Below are 17270 nucleotides of genomic sequence, written 5' to 3'. Positions count from 1 at the left end.
TAAGCATTTCATCCAGCATGCTAACGATTCTGCCAGCTCGTAGCCTTAGCTTTAATTTTGATATGACAGTGAAGGTAATAGGAAGCAGAGCAGAGCTCATGGCTGTTACATGTTCTCTTACATAGGTTAGGTTAATGCAGTTGACATGCAGTTTGAGCATCTGAAATTCAACATGTTCAGAAAAAAAATAAGAGTGGGAAGTTGGTATACATGATTAACCCTTTTGTTACTGCATTTATTTTGAGATGCTCTGTGTTTCTTTCAATTAATTTTGAATATAACAAAGAATTTAGTAAAATAACTTAGTTATCATTTATCTAGGGTTAGGAACATAAATTGTGAATAAGGTTTGGTGGAAAATTTTAATTCAAAACTTATGAAAACAAGACATTTGTACTCAGAGCCAGAGCCAAAAGGGTTAAGGAGACTCCAAACAGACTATTAGGGCCATCTCAAGGGGCATACTGAACAGTTGCCCTTGGTCTTCACAGGTTTAGGGGCCCCAGTTCTGATCTATATATTCTGTGGTTTACTGTCAATAAACAAATACTATTAGGCTCAGAAAATTGATTTGCCTGCTGGGTTGGTTGGTGGTCTATAATGGGGTAAAGATGGCCTTGGAAACAGATGCTGGTCTGCATTGGCAAGACTTTTATTATTTAATGAAATTGGTAAAAAGAGTACCTTGAACTTGCTGCAAAGAATGGAATATCCAATGCTTCAGAGAGACAGAGTTCATCTTCATGGAAAAGTTGATTGAAGAGAAATTAATAAAGAAGACAACAGAACTTTGCATCTTCTAAGTTAACCCTTTAGCATTTAAATTATTCAGTCAAATATAATTCTTATTTATTCACGTTGTTTCAAATTAAGGGTTCATTATCTCTTAGATTTGAGATTTTGATGATGTGATCTGGCCAGTTTGATCATAAAGCTGGTAGAATATTCGGGTTGGATCTTCATATGTGAACCAGAAGTGGTAGAAGAAAGAAACAGAGTGAGAAAGATAGAAGTTACAAGGATTGGAATGAAGAAGATTTCCAGTTGGTAAAGCTGGGACTCATGCAATGAAGAATGGTCTTAGGTAGTTTAAATTATTATAAGATATAAAAAAAGACAACAAAATATTTCAATATTTTTCTCTCTGCTTTTAATTCTAGAAAATATCAAGACATATATAAATTGGTTGCTGAAAAAGAAGTGAGTCTCTTTAAAATAGTTTTCTTTCAGTTTATGTCTAACAGAATTAGTTCAAGTTCACATTTTTGATTGTGTCGTAGTTGGAAACCCATTTTATCAACAACAATATTGTTGTAAAAATTAACAGGGAAAATTCTATATCACCATCATCATCATCGTCATCATTTAACATCTGCCTTCAATGCTGGCATGGGTGGGGTGGTTTGACAGGAGCCGGCCAGGCAGAAGCCTGCACCAGTCTCATGTGACTGTTTTGGCAGAATGGACTTAGTGCTTTTTACATGGCACAAGCACAGATGAGGTCAGTTTTGGCATGGCTTTCACAGCTGGTTGCCCTTCCAAATGCCAACCGCTTTACAGTATGGACTGGATGCTTTTTAAATGGCACCTACCCTGACAGGGTCACCAAGTAACTTGCAAGACAAATACCCTAACCCTAACCCTAATTTTCAGAAGGGAAGGGGCATTGCAGGAGGTAATCTTGTGTCAGATGATGAAAAGTTATATATATATATATATATATATATATATATATATATATATAATAATAAATATTAGGGAATAAATCCAAATTTACAGGGAAAATCAGATTTAGGATTAAATCCAATTTTATAGTAAAATATTATATAATATAATTCGAGACAAAACCACTATTTTGCAAAACAAACAAGGAAAGACTTAATCAATACATAAAAATTTTGAATATAAAGAAATAAACCGCCACTACAATCGTTTCATGTCTTCAATGACATTCGTCAGGTGGATATTCGATCTCCTAATCTGTTTTAATTTATGATCGAATATCCACCTGACGAATGTCATTGAAAACATGAAACGATGTAGTGGCGGTTTATTTCTTTATATTCAAAATTTTTATGTATTGATTAAGTCTTCCTTGTTTGTTTTGCAAAATAGTGGTTTTGTCTTGAATTATATTATATATATATATATATATATGTATGTATGTATATATAGACAATCTACTCATCTGTACTCTATACTCATCTAACATTATTCTGAAGCATACTGAGTGCTACGCCTGGTTATTAGTCTTGCTATGCCTAAGTGAAACATTAAAATATACAATATATAATATATGCATGTATATATATATATATACATATATCATCATCATCATCATCATCATCATCGTTTAACGTCCGTTCTCCATGCTAGCATGGGTTGGACGGTTCGACCGGGGATCTGGGAAGCCAGAAGGCTGCACCAGGCTCCGGTCTTATCTGGCAATGTTTCTACAGCTGGATGCCCTTCCTAATGCCAACCACTCCGTGAGTGTAGTGGGTGCTTTTTACGTGCCACCTGCACTGGTGCCAGGCGAGGCTGGCATCGGCCACGGTTGGATTGGTGCATTTTACGTGCCGTATCATATATATGTATATATATATTGTATTTCATCATCATCATAATCCCCACCGACACCTTCTCTTCCTCCTTCCCTTCTTCTTCTTCTTCTTTCTTTCTTCTCCTTCTCCTCCTCTTCCTCCTCCATACAACCATCACCACCACTACCAGCAGTTTGTTCTTAATCAAAACCTTTATTTATTCATTCTTTTTATTTTCATTTATTATCAGCCCTTCTCTTATGTTTCAGAAATACGATAAAGAATTTGCTGATGCTATGCAAAAAGATAAATTGGATGCTCTCATCTGCCCTGTCATGTCTTCAACATCACTACTGACAAAGAGTTCAAGCTTTGGAAGTAAGTCCATAACACTTTAAATTAACCTAAATTGAACATTTAAAAATTAAACTTCCAGAAAACTTAATACGTAAAAAACATTATCTGTAAGTGTAAAAGCACAGGCATAGCTGTATGGTTATGATGGTTGCTTGCCAACTCTGTGGTCTTGGTTTCGGCCCTACTGTGTGGCACCCTTAGCAGATATTTTGTGTTATAGCCCCAAGCTGGCCAAAACCTTATAAATGGTGAGTGGAAGCCTGTCATATACTTGTTATTTGCACAGTGTACTGAAAGATTTGTGATGATGCTTTGCAGATATATTCTTAATATGTTCCAGCAGATTCAAATGCTAATATTCTCGTCAGTTTTTTTTTTATCAGTTGACAGATCTAAGCCCTGATCAGAAAAACAGTTTCGTTTGCTGAAATTATAAACAAGGCCAGTGGCTTATTTAGGCTCAAAGGTCAAGGTGCTTCTAGCTGATGAGAGACAGGTTAAAATACTGTTGTCCCAGACTACCTTGCACCAATGAGTCAAGTATTTTACGAGCATATTGTCATTGTAAAAGGAACAAGTTGTTCTCTTCTGACATACACAACAGTGACTAGTATATTTGCATTCAAATCTTTCAGAAGGCATTAGAATCAATGCTGGAAACAGAAAAGGGTATCTAGCTATACAAAACCTGCCTTAATTCTGTCTGATCCATGCAAACAGATTAGTTGTCAAAGAATTGACCTTCTGTACCACATCATCCTTATCATTTAACATTCATTTTCCATGTTGGCATGGGTTAGATGCTTTGACTATAGCTAGTAAACTAGAAAGCTGCACCAGCCTCCAGTCTGTCTTGGCTGGGCTTCTATAGCTGGATGCCCTTCCTACCACCAACCACTCTACAGAGTGCACAGGGTGTCTTTTACATATTACCAGTACAGGTGTCTTTTACATATCATTGGCACAGATGCCTTTTATGTACCATCAACATGGCTGCCTTTTACCTGTCACTAAAACTGGCCACAACACCAATTTCACTTTAACTCGTCAAGCTAAGTATCTTACTTGTATAAAATACATCAGATCTTAAGAAATATCTCTGAAGTCTTGGATGAGTGAATTAAGTGAATGGAGTGTGGATCAGTGTTGACCATAAGTATTCTAGTCATTTTATTAATGGAATTGTCTATTTTCATATGTGGTTGAGTATTCCGCAGACACTCGTACCCTTAATGTCATTATCAAGCAAACACTAAGTCATAGGATGGTCGTTTGATTTATAGATGTGTGGCATAGTAGTTAAGGTGTTGTATTCATCGTTGCCAGAATGTGGTTGAGTGTTCCACAGATACTAGTACCCTTAATCTTGTTATCATGCAAACACTAAGTCATAGGATGGTCGTTTGACTTACAGATGTGTGGCCTAGTAGTTAAGGTGTTGCGTTCATGGTTGCCAGGATGCGGTTTCGATTCCTGGATCGGGTGGTGTGCTGTGTTCCTGAGCAAAAACATTTCATTTCATGTTGCTATTCTTTGCGATCACTTTGACACAAGATGTGCAGCACACCATGTATATGTATAGGCAACGTTGATTTCATGGAAGGAGTGAATTAATGTAAAGCAGAAATATTTAATCACTACAAATGAACCATTTGTGCAGGTTGTCCAACAAAGAAGTCACAAAACCTTTATCTGTCATTTACCCCAGGAGAGTCAATCTTCTGTTGTTTATCCAATGGATTTCCTGTACAAAAGTGGAGATTGTCATAACTGGAATTTATTTGATTATTGGTTTGCTTGATGAATACTAACTTGATGCGACAAGCTGGCAGAAACATTAGCACACCGGGTGAAATGCTTACCGGTATTTTGTCTGCCACTATGTTCTGAGTTCAAATTCTGCCAAGGTCAACTTTGCCTTTCATCCTTTCGGGATCGATAAATTAAGTACCAGTTACGCACTGTGGTCGATGTAATCAACTTAATCCCTGTGTCTGTCTTTGTTTGTCCCCTCTATGTTTAGCCCCTTGTGGGTAATAAAGAAATAACTAACTTGATGCCAAACAACAAGAAAAGAATTATTTAACACACCAGTGAACATTTGAACCTCTACATGATTGCTAGATCTTCTAGAAATTACAGTAAATTCTTCCTCAAATCATGCCCTTGCATCATGAAAATGCAAGGACAAACTAGATAATGGAGTCGTAGATGTAAAAATGATGGGACAGCCATGCTAGAATTATTTGATTATAGGATTTCTCTCAATAAGGGATGATTTGGAGTTAAAACAACAACAACAATCCTTTTACTATCATTTTACTTCTGATAATTTTCTTTGCAGGATTTCCAACCTATTCTCTGCCCTATAATCTACTGAACTACCCTGGTGTGTCTATGCCTGTTACCAAGGTAACAGAAGAAGATGTAAAGGCGACTTATAAAGCTAAATCATTGATGGAATACTCAGTGAAAAATGTAGGCCTATTTTTTAATTTTTGTTTTAAATCTTTCCTTTAGTTTGTGATCAATAACATCTTTGGTTATAGGTTTCCAGCAAGTGGTACAGCACATTAATCATCATCATCATCATCATCATCATCGTTTAACGTCCGTTCTCCATGCTAGCATGGGTTTTACGCATATCACATACATTTATAAAATGAAACTTGAAACTTTGAAAAAAATTGCATCAGTATGTACGTGTACATGCTCACCATTTTGTTGTTCACATCAAATCCTGGTATAATTGCAATTTACACATCTTGGAATGTATTTATAGAAATTTTTATTATATATATGTATATATATATATATATATATATATATATATATATATATATACTTGAGTAAACACATAAATGTGAAACAAGGTGGAAAAAAGAGTACTCAAATACCAGTGGTAGAGTAATATGGTTTATTTAAAGCAGCAGAAAATTCAACAAAACCTGTTACTCTGAGTTTCCCGGGAAACTCAGAGTAACAGGTTTTGTTGAATTTTCTGCTGCTTTAAATAAAGTATATATATATATATAACGGGAAGGTTTACGAAAATAAACAAAAGACGAAGGCAGGTGGAGTACAAACAAAGAAATGTATTAGTATGGCGCTCAGGAATAGAAATAGGACAAGTCTTTTACGTTTCGAGCCTATGCTCTTCGACAGAAAGATACAAAGAAAAGAAACAAGGAGAGAAACAAGGAGAGAAAAACTGCGTGTAGGAGCTATGTATGTATGTATATATATATATGTTATTTAGAGATAGCAGTCCCTATCATCACACCATATAAAAGAATTTTATTTTAATACTTACTTCTCATTTCTAAATCTCTGCTACATGTGTTTCTTGAGGTTCTTTTACCGTTCCTTAAGCATGCAGTGTTTTACAGGAACATTTCTTAAAGTGCAACCCCAATTGTCAGGCCTCTAAATAACTTTATTATAGTTCAATACCAAATTCTATATTTTAATTTTAACAGATAAGTATGCGTATGTGCAAATAAATTCACCAAACCTTACTGTGCAAGCCATAATTTAATTCAAATAAAGAAAATTTATTATAAAAATAAAAAAATAAAAAATAAAAATTTACAAAATCTTTTATTTTTTTATTTTTATTATAAATTTTCTTTATTTGAATTAAATTATGGCTTGCACAGTAAGGTTTGGTGAATTTATTTGCACATACGCATATTTATCTGTTAAAATTAAAATATAGTATTTGGTATCAAACTATGATAAAGGTATTTAGAGGCCTGACGATTGGGGTTGCGCTTTAAGAAATGTTCCTGTAAAATACTGCGTGCTTAAGGAATGGTAAAAGAACCTCAAGAAACACGTGTAGCAGAGATTTAGAAATGAGTAGTAAGTATTAAAATAAAATTCTTTTATCCACCTGTGCATACCTTCCTTCTTGTGACACTTGTGAAGACCTGTTGAGACAAGTGATCAAATCAAATCAAATCAAATCAAAATAGATGAACATCAATGGAATTTGTATCTTTGTGGTACCAGTGCCGGTGGCACACAAGAAAGCCATCTGAACGTGGCCGTAGCCAGTACCGCATCGACTGGCCTCCGTGCTGTGGGCACGTAACAAACACCATCCATCTGGCACCTGTGTCGGAGACACATAAAAACATCATCCGAAGACCCGGCAAGACTAGTCAGGCCATAACCCGTGGCCCCTACCTGGGACGTTGTCAGTTCACCTGTGCATACCTTCCTTCCTTCTTGTGACACTTGTGAAGACCTGTTGAGGCAAGTGAAAATCAAATCAAATCAAATCAAAATAGATGAACATCAATGGAATTTGTATCTTTGTGGTACCAGTGCTGGTGGCACACAAGAAAACCATCCGAACGTGGCTGTAGCCAGTACCGCATCGACTGGCCTCCGTGCTGTGGGCACGTAAGAAACACCATCCGATCGTGGCCGTTCGTCAGCCTCGTCTGGCACCTGTGTCGGTGGCACATAAAAACACCATCCGAGCGTGGCCGTTCGCCAGCCTCGTCTGGCACCTGTGTCGGTGGCACATAAAATCACCCACTACACTCTCGGAGTGGTTGGCGTTAGGAAGGGCATCCAGCTGTAGAAACACTGCCAGATCTGACTGGCCTGGTGCAGCCTTCGGGCTCCCCAGACCCCAGTTGAACCGTCCAACCCATGCTAGCATGGAAAACGGACGTTAAATGATGATGATGATGATGATGATGATGGTGTGATGATAGGGACTGCTATCTCTAAGTAACATATATTTCCTCATTGAGAATAATTCATTTTATTTGAATCCCTGTGATGCTGGAATTTTTATTCTCTAATAAATAAAACAAAATAATAATATGTATGTATGTATGTATGTATGTATATATACATATATATATATATATATATATATAAGTAGACAAATGAATTATCTTATTACGGATAATTCGAAAGATAACCGATACCTGGGTAGCAAACTCACAACAGAAAAGGCACGGTTGAAGTTATGACCATAGGGCATAAAATCCGTGCCTTAGTGCGGAAATTTGAAGTTTTATATATTAAGTATAGGAAAGAATGGAGCTGAACGAAGATTTAATAAAATTCCTTTATTTTATTTTCAATATATGTTTCGAAGTCTGCAAAGTCCCTAATTCCGAGTGAATAAGGAGTCCATTATGCAGCTTTCTCTTCAGGAAAATCCAGGAACTTAATTCTCCAACAAAATGCACAACAAGCTTTTTGACGACTGCTCACGAGGAGCCCATAAAAATAATGATAAATAATGTCTACTTATAGGGGGTGATGCCAGATTGGATGAAAGCAGGAGAAATTGTCCGTTGACATAGTTCAAGGGCAGAATCAAGGTAGGAGAAGGAAGGTATAGGAAAACTAAAGAGAGTGAATGTATTCTGTATGACTGGTGTTTATATTTGATTTATTTTATGAATGAGTGCTCGAATGTATGAGTGTGTAAAATTGCCTTAATGTGTGTGTGTGCGTCTTTGAGTGTGTGTGGAAGGCATAGAGAGAGAGATAGCAAGAATTAACGGTCAAGAACCAAAAAGACTGTGTCTGTGTGTTCGAATGTGTCAACTTAATAGGGAGAGGGCGGCCACAATAGCAATGACAAGATACAAGGTTACTGTTGTGATTGGTAGTGTTCTTGGCAACTATGAGAAAGTCTTTTATACTAAAAGGGATAAGATATCACCTTTCAAATTTTTTTAGGAAATCCAGGGGTTATCTATATTAGACCTCATTGGTATGAGAGGAAGGTATGCCTTTTCCAGTGTAGGCATCTGAAAGAACTCTCAACAATCAAGTTTATTAGTCGGCCTCGGGCAAACAGAATATGAAAGAGTTCGGAATTACACAGGGCACAGATTTTTTTGCCCTTATCAAACGGTAAAGACACCGATAATATTGACCATACCAGCCTAAAAGTTGAATTTGCGTTCTTCAAACGCCAGACTAATTTGCTTAGCCCAGTGGAGTGTTGTTTCCTTTTATCCCTAAACGTGGAAAAATGATTTGATATTCTTGTGGCTAATTTAGATGAGGTAGCACCAATATAGAGGTAGACATCGGATCCAGCATAAATTTTGCACTGGTAAATGGCGTTTCTAATTTTGGAGTTATTAGATAAGAACCTTAATCTATTGGGATTAGTTTCCGATACTAATACAGCGTTCTTATTACTATGATGGTTGTAAAAACTACCGCTGGATTCGATACTATTCACCCTATTTTCATTACTATTTAAGGCAATATCACCTGCATATTCCCTGTTTCTGGGAATGCTGTGATTGATATTGTCCGTAAAACTACTGTTGTTAAAACCGCTGCTACTATTATTGTTGAGACCCCCTCCGTTAATGACGAGGTCAGTGCTCTTATCCTTATTATGTCGAATATAAAATAAAGGAATTTTGTTAAATCTTCGTTCAGCTCCATTCTTTCCTATACTATATATATATATATATATATATATATATATATATATATCATCATCATCATCATCATCATTTAGCGTCCGCTTTCCATGCTAGCATGGGTTGGACGGTTCAACTGGGGTCTGGGAAGCCAGAAGGCTGCACCAGGCCCAGTCTGATCTGGCAATGTTTCTACGGCTGGATGCCCTTCCTAATGCCAACCACTCCGTGAGTGTAGTGGGTGCTTTTTATGTGCCAGACAAGTCTGGTAAACGGCCACAATCGGATGGTGCTTTTTACGTGCCACCGGCACGGGGGCCAGGCGAGTCTGGCAATGGCCACGAACGGATGGTGCTTTTTACATGCCACCAGCACGAGGCCAGTTGGGGCGGTGCTGGCAACGGCCACGTTTGGATGGTTTTCTTGGGTCTGCCTCTTCCACAAGTTCTCTCAACCGCTAGGGTGTGGCACTTTTTCACACAACTATCTTCATCCATTCTCGCCACATGACCATACCAGTGCAAACGTCTCTCTTGCACATCACAGCTGATGCTTCTTAGGTCCAGCTTTTCTCTCAAGGTACTTACACTCTGTCAAGTATGAACACTGACATTGCACATCCATCGGAGCATACTGGCTTCATTTCTTGCGAGCTTACGCATATCCTCAGCAGTCACGGCCCATGTTTCACTGCCATGTAGCATGGCTGTTCGTACGCACGCATCATACAGTCTGCCTTTTACTCTGAGCGAGAGGCCTTTTGTCACTAGCAGAGGTAAGAGCTCCCTGAACTTTGCCCAAGCTATTCTTACTCTAGCAGTTACACTTTCAGCATACCCGCCCCCACTACTGACTTGGTCACCTAGGTAACGGAAACTATCAACTATTTCTAGTTTTTCTCCCTGGAATGTGGCAGAAGTTGGTCTCAGAGCATTTTCAGTGTTTATTGCTCCTGAGCATCTGCCACATACAAAAACTATATTCCTAGTTAGCCTTCCTTTGACATTGCTGCACCTCTTATGTGTCCATAGCTTACACTTGGTGCATCTTATAGAGTTTCTACCTACACCTTTTGTACAGATCGAGCAGGGCCATCTACCTGAAGGCGTTTGTGATTTGTCTACCTTCCTACCTATTAGGACTTTGGTTTTAGCTAGATTGACTCTAAGGCCCTTCGATTCTAATCCTTGCTTCCACACCTGAAACTTCTCCTCCAGTTCTGATAGTGACTCAGCAATTAGAGCAAGGTCATCAGCATAGAGGAGCTCCCAGGGGCATCCTGTCTTGAATTCCTCCGTTATTGCCTGGAGGACTATGATAAATAGGAGGGGGCTGAGGACTGAGCCTTGGTGGACCCCTACCTCTACCCGGAATTCTTCACTGTACTCGATGCCAACCCTCACCTTACTAGCAGTGTCCCTGTACATGGCTTGCACAGCTCTCACTAACCATTCATCTATCCCTAGTTTCCTCATTGACCACCAGATAAGGGATCGGGGGACCCTGTCGAAGGCTTTCTCCATGTCAACAAAAGCCAGGTACAGGGGCTTGTCTTTGGCCAGGTATTTCTTCTGCAGCTGCCTTACCAGGAATATAGCATCAGTGGTACTTTTCCCTGGCACGAACCCAAACTGCATCTCATCTAAACTAACTCTCTCTAATTAGTTGGGCTATGACCCTCTCCATAACCTTCATTACCTGATCCAACAGCTTGATACCTCTGTAATTATTTGTATCTAGGGCATCACCTTTACCTTTGTAGCAGTTGACTATTATGCTGCTACACCAGTCGTTGGGTATGACTCCTTCGTGTATCACCTGATTAACTATACAGGTGACTAGGCTATAGCCGACACTACCAGATATTTTGAGCATCTCTGCAGTGATTCCTGATGGGCCTGGGGCTTTCCCTGTCTTCATGCTTCTAATTGCCTTAACTACCAAGGAACTGTCAACTTGGATAGCTGGTCCCTCTGTTGGGTTGACATTCGGCAGACTCTCTTTATCCCATTCATTTTCTTTATTCAGCAACCTTTCATAGTGGCATCTCCAAACCTCTCTCTTTGCATCCTCATTTAGCGCAAGTGAGCCGTCATCCTTGCGAACACATTTCTCTCCTACCACATCACAATTCTCTCTCACACACTGTCTTGCAACACGAAACACCTCCAGTCTTTGGTCCTCACGGCGCAGAACATTGGCAAATTTTTTCTTATCTGCTTCCCCTCTGGCTAGATAGACCTGTCTCCTAGCTTCCCTTTTGGCAGTCTGATACAATTCCCTGCTACCACCGTTCTTCCAGTCTTTCCAAGCCTGTCTCTTTTCTCTAATAGTCCTGTCTACAACATTGTTCCACCACCACGTTACCTTGGGACGAGATGGGACTATGTATATACATATATAAATATATATGTATGTATATATATATATGCATATGTATATAAATATATATATATATATATATATATAATATTTGTATATATATATAAATATATATTTATGTATATATATATATATATTAGCATGGAAAGCGGACGCTAAACGATGATGATGATGATGATATATGTATGCATATGTATACATACAGATGGATAGTTAGATAGATATAGATAGATATATATATAGATAGATTGATAGATAGATAGCTAGATTGAAAAATTAATATAGTTATGGCCACACCATGGGATTACCCTGGGTTTCATGTCCATAAAATGCTTAGCTTTACAGTGTTCCTTCAGGCCCCAAAACCCATATATATGTGTGTGTGTGTGTTTGTCTGTTTGTCCATCACCACTGCTTGATAATTGTTCTTAGTGCATTTACATCCCTGTTATTTAGCAGTTCAGTTCAAGAGATGGATAAAATAAGTCCCATGCTTAAAAGGAAAATAAATACTACAATTGATTTGTTCAACTAAAACCTCTCAATGCAGTGCCCCAGCATGACCACAGTCTAATGACTGAAACAAGTGGAAAAAGAATAAAATAACAGGAAAAGTTATACTCTAAAGATAAGATTAATAACCTGGGAAATTACATAATCTTAATTCATCTTATGTATTCACACAATCACATTAAATTAATATTTATTTATTTTCTATAAGAAGAGAAGTAAATTTATATGTCTTACTCAGCTCAGACATACACCAGCTGTCCAAGAATTTGGACCTGGAGATCTCCATTTTCAGCGACTTTGAGGGCCACCTCCCAGTAGTGTCAGGCATCAACAAAGTGCCCTCGACTACAACAAGACGACCAAAGTTTTTTTTTTCCTTCCAAGGTCTGGGGTCTCCCGTCCCTAAGCCCTAGACCATCACCTAATCACCCTGCCCATCTTGTTGCTTAACAACAACAACGACATACACCAAGGTTTAAATTTATGCCACTGTGAACTGCAGTTTAATGAAGTCATCTTAAACTTTACTCACATGAATACTTCCACAACATTTATAAACATTCTAAATATATATCTTGTTTCTTTGCAGTCAATTCCAGGCAGCGTTGGTCTTCCAGTCAACATCCAAATTATTGTTCCTACATATAAGGACGAGCTTGCATTACGTATCATGAAAGAACTGGATAGTGAACTGAAGAAGAAAACCAACTAGCGTGTATAAGCACCCTTACTTCATCAAATTCCAGTGATGTATGATGACTGGTATCACATTGATTCCACTTTAGAAGAAGGTTGATATTGTGTTGCAGGACCTTGGTTTTCTTTATAAAGAATAATGGCATTTAACTCCTATTGCTTGTTTAAGATGGTTAGCATCTGTCCTTTATTATGTCTTGTTCATATTTGCAATGTAGAACTTTAAAATCACTATTTCTCCACATATGGACCTAAATTTATTGTCATGAAACTTTACAGGAATTAAAATATCGATGGCCTCTAACATATTGCAAGAAAATCCAATAAAACGATCCTTAGTAATACAATACTGATTATTATAATATCAGTATTATAGCCTACCCCACACTCTACCACCTACACCCCATTCATTTCATATTCTACACATGCACCTCCCAATAATATAACACACCCTACACTGTCACATATTTTACATAATCAACACCTGACATTAAAACACATCACACAACTCACACACCACAAATATGTGATACAGTCACCACACAACACCCAAAGTACATAACAAAACACACAAAGTAAATATGTAATACAGTCACCACACAACACCCAAAGCACATTGCAACTCACATGCCACAAATATGTAATACAGGCACCACACAACACCCAGAGTACCTAACACAACTCACACAATACAAATATGTGATACAATCACCACACAACACCCAAACCATATACTCTACACAACAAGCAGATGAACAGCTCAAGTAACATCTGAAGGAACCTAACAAACCCATTAAGTAGAAACCATGCTAAGAGTGACACTGTAGCTCAACACAGGTCTCTGGTTCCCTCTTAAACAGTTCCATCCATGCCAGGATAGAAAGTGGACGTTAAATAATGATGAGGCCAATAAGTCTCAATTCTAAAACCTCAAAAGACAATGTTGTATGCACTTCAGTAAGATACAAGTGCATCTGGTGGTGCAGTAGGAACTCAGAGAAAGATGTTGAGAATATGATAAAATATAATAATTATATTAATAAATAGGAGTAAGAATTTATTTTAGTATTTAGCTTCTTGATATTCATTACAGTTCATTCTGGATATCATTACATCATTTCATCTGAAATGTTGTCTGAAAATAAAATGCTACTGTAAGCAGAGTTAGTGTAATGTTAGCAATTTATAAAACAAAAACCAAATTTGAGATATGAAAGTAGCATTTGCATAGAGTTGTGTGTGATTCTTAAGGAGGGTCTCCATCACAAGAATGAAGTCAGCTGTATCATTTAGCTAGCAATATTATAAAAATTCACAAATTGTACTTGAAAATAGTACAAGCAAATTATCCCCATGTGAGAAAAGAATGTTAAGTATGAGATCTATCTTAAATATCAACAACAGTTTAATTAATGGTATCACAAATATTCTTGGTTTGACATATTCCATATTCCTGGTTCGACAACTGCAGGAGAAATACCTTGCTAAAGATAAACCCCTATACTCAACATTTGTGGACTTGGACAAAGCCTTTGACAGGGTCTTCTGATCCCTTATCTGATGGGCGATGTGGAAACTGGGGATTGACGAATGGTTAATAAGGGCTATACAGGCCCTATACAGTGAGGCTGTTAGTAAGGTTAAGATTGGCAATGAGTATAGTGAAGAATACTGGGTAGAAGTAGGGGTCCACCAAGGTTCAGTCCTCAGCCCCCTTTTATTCATCATAGTCCTCCAGGCAATAACAGAGGAATTCAAGATGGGTTGCTCCTGGGAGCTCCTCTATGCTGATGACCAGGCCCTCATAGCAGAATCACTACCAGAACTAGAAAAGAAATTTTGGGTGTGGAAGCAAGGTTTAGAATCAAAAAGCCTTAGAGTCAATGTAGCAAAGACCAAAGTTCTAGAAAGTAGGAAGGCAAACACATCACGCACCCCCTCAGGTAGGTGGCCCTGCTCGAAAAGGTGTAGGTAGAAGCTCCATAAGATGTACCAAGTGTAAGCTATGGACGTATACTAGGTACAGCAACATCAAAGGAAGATTAACCGAGAAGATAGCTTTTGTGTGTGGCAGATACACAGGGGCAATAGACACCACAGATACTCAGAAAACAGATTCCATAACACTTCAGGGGGAGAAACTAGAAGAAGTTGATAGCTTCCGCTACCTAGGTGACCAAGTTAGTAGTGGGGGTGGATGCTCAGAGAGTGTTACCACTAGAATAAGAATAGCCTGGGCAAAGTATAGAAAGCTTCTACCCCTACTGGCAACAAAGGGCCTCTTGCTCAGAGTGAAAAGTAGATTGTACGATGCATGTGTGCAAACTACCATGCTTTACGGCAGTGAAAAATGGGCTTGACTGTGTAGGACATGTGTAGACTCAAAAGAAATGAAGCTAGCATGATCCGCTGGATGTTTAATGTCAGTGTGCATGCACGACAGAGTGTAAGCGCCCTGAGAGAAATGTTGGACATAAGAAGCATAGGATGTGGTATTCAAGAGAGATGTTTACACTGGTATGGTCTTGTACTATGGATGCATGAGGAGAGATGTGTGAAGAAGGGCCACTCCCAAACAGTTGAAGGAATCCGGAGTAGAGGTAGACTTAGAAAGACATGGGATGAGGTGGTCAACCATGACCTTTGAATGTTGGGCCTCACAGAAGCAATGACAAAAGACCGAGACCTCTGGAGATATACTGTGACTGCAAAGACCCAGTAAATAAAGTGAGTTCACGGCTGTATCCTACACCAGTTTCGCATAACCAGCCCCAGCCCATTCAAAAGTACCTTGGATTGTAGGGCGACCTGCTGTGCTTGAGGAGACCTATTGAGTCAAATACATCAACATCAAAATGAAAATCAAATGGAAATTGTAGTTGTGATACCCGTGCTGGTGGCACATAAAAAGCACCATCTGAATGTAGCTGATGCTAGCGCCACCTTGACTGGCTTCTGTGCCAGTAGCATGTAAAAAGCACCAACCGATCATGACTGTTGCCAACCTCCCTGGCCCCTGTGCCAGTGGAATGTCAAAAGCACCCACTACACTCACAGAGTGGTTGGTGTTAGGAAGGGCATCCAGCTGTAGAAACACTGCCAGATCAGACTGGAGCCTGGTGTAGCCTCCTGGCTTCCCAGATCCCAGTCGAACCATCCAACCCATGCTAGCATGAAAAACGGATGTTAAACGATGATGATGATGTATCTACTGCAGTATGGCTTGTTCTAACTGAACATCCACGTGTAAGTGGGGATAACTATTACCTTTTGCTATCAATACTGCCTCTGTCATTAATAGATATTATATTTTATGATTTGTTGTGTTATCTATAATTAATCTCAATTTTTGTGAGAGCAACACCACATTGTGTACATGTATATAACAGACTGTTAAATAAATGTATACCCTCAAATCATTGTTATTCAAAAATACTGGGGCATAGAAGAACCTAAGAAGATATGAAATCAAAGTTCTTTAAATTGTTGGTCGTGCTTTGGGATTTTATTGCAGAACAGTTGTTACAGCAAGAATGAGGTTACATATACCTCATAGATAATATCATATTGAACAACCGAAGGAGCATCTATGCAGTCAATGTAACTGAGAGAAACAGCAGCCAAACCTCTCTCTAACATTAAACTTTAATATCTTTGCAGATATTGGTGGAGATACAGTGCTCTTGGAGGGTCTGCAAAGGTCATGGGTGGGCATGTTCCTTCCTCCAGACTCAACAATTAAAAACATTTGTACTTAAAAATAAGAAGGGATGGTCACAGCTGAAATATTTTTCAGAGCTGACCTAAGTATTAGCAACCACTATATATTACATTATATGCTTTATATCATACTGTATAATTAATCTATACATGCATATTGTCTGGTATTAACAACATTGATTAAAAAGAGTACTTTTTTTTTAATAAGTGTTGTGCGCAAAATGTTCCAGATGCTGACACCGGAAGATGTCTCTGGAAGATAGAGGTTGAGGAAGTTCAGATCGCAAAATATTAGTTTCAAATTTTGGTACATGGCCAGCAGTTTCAGGGGAGTAAGTCAATCACATTGATCCTATTGGTCAACTGGTTCTTATTTCATTGGCCCTAAAAGGAAGAAAGGCAAAGTCAACCTTGGTGAAATTCGAACTCAGAATGTAAAGACATGAAAAGCTGCTATTCATTTTGCCCAGCATGCTAATGATTCTGCCAACTCACTGCCTTCAGATCACAAAAAATATTGAGTGCTTTATATGAGGTGCCCCAGAATCAAGATTGTTGACATAAATACGACTGCTCATACCTGCATGAAAATGAATATTAAAACAATGATGAAGGTTTTTTTTTTATCAGTATTCAAAGG

The 17270-nt window shown here is 38.3% G+C and overlaps 1 protein-coding gene across 1 annotated transcript in view; it reads left to right on the top strand.

Annotated features, from left to right (window-relative positions):
* The window catches only part of LOC115214259 (fatty-acid amide hydrolase 1-like), a 50812-nt gene extending 36830 nt beyond the window's left edge, over positions 1-13982 (top strand). The window contains exons 15-18 of the mRNA XM_029783396.2: positions 1161-1200; positions 2813-2921; positions 5245-5378; positions 12804-13982. Of these exons, the coding sequence (XP_029639256.1) occupies positions 1161-1200; positions 2813-2921; positions 5245-5378; positions 12804-12926 (406 nt within the window). The 3' untranslated portion in view covers positions 12927-13982. The remainder of the gene's footprint in view (positions 1-1160; positions 1201-2812; positions 2922-5244; positions 5379-12803) is intronic.
* Positions 13983-17270: the final 3288 nt, after the last annotated feature.

This window comes from Octopus sinensis, linkage group LG7 (assembly GCF_006345805.1).
Source record: "Octopus sinensis linkage group LG7, ASM634580v1, whole genome shotgun sequence".
Lineage (NCBI taxonomy): Eukaryota > Metazoa > Mollusca > Cephalopoda > Octopoda > Octopodidae > Octopus > Octopus sinensis.
This window is presented reverse-complemented; position numbering and strand designations above follow the sequence as displayed.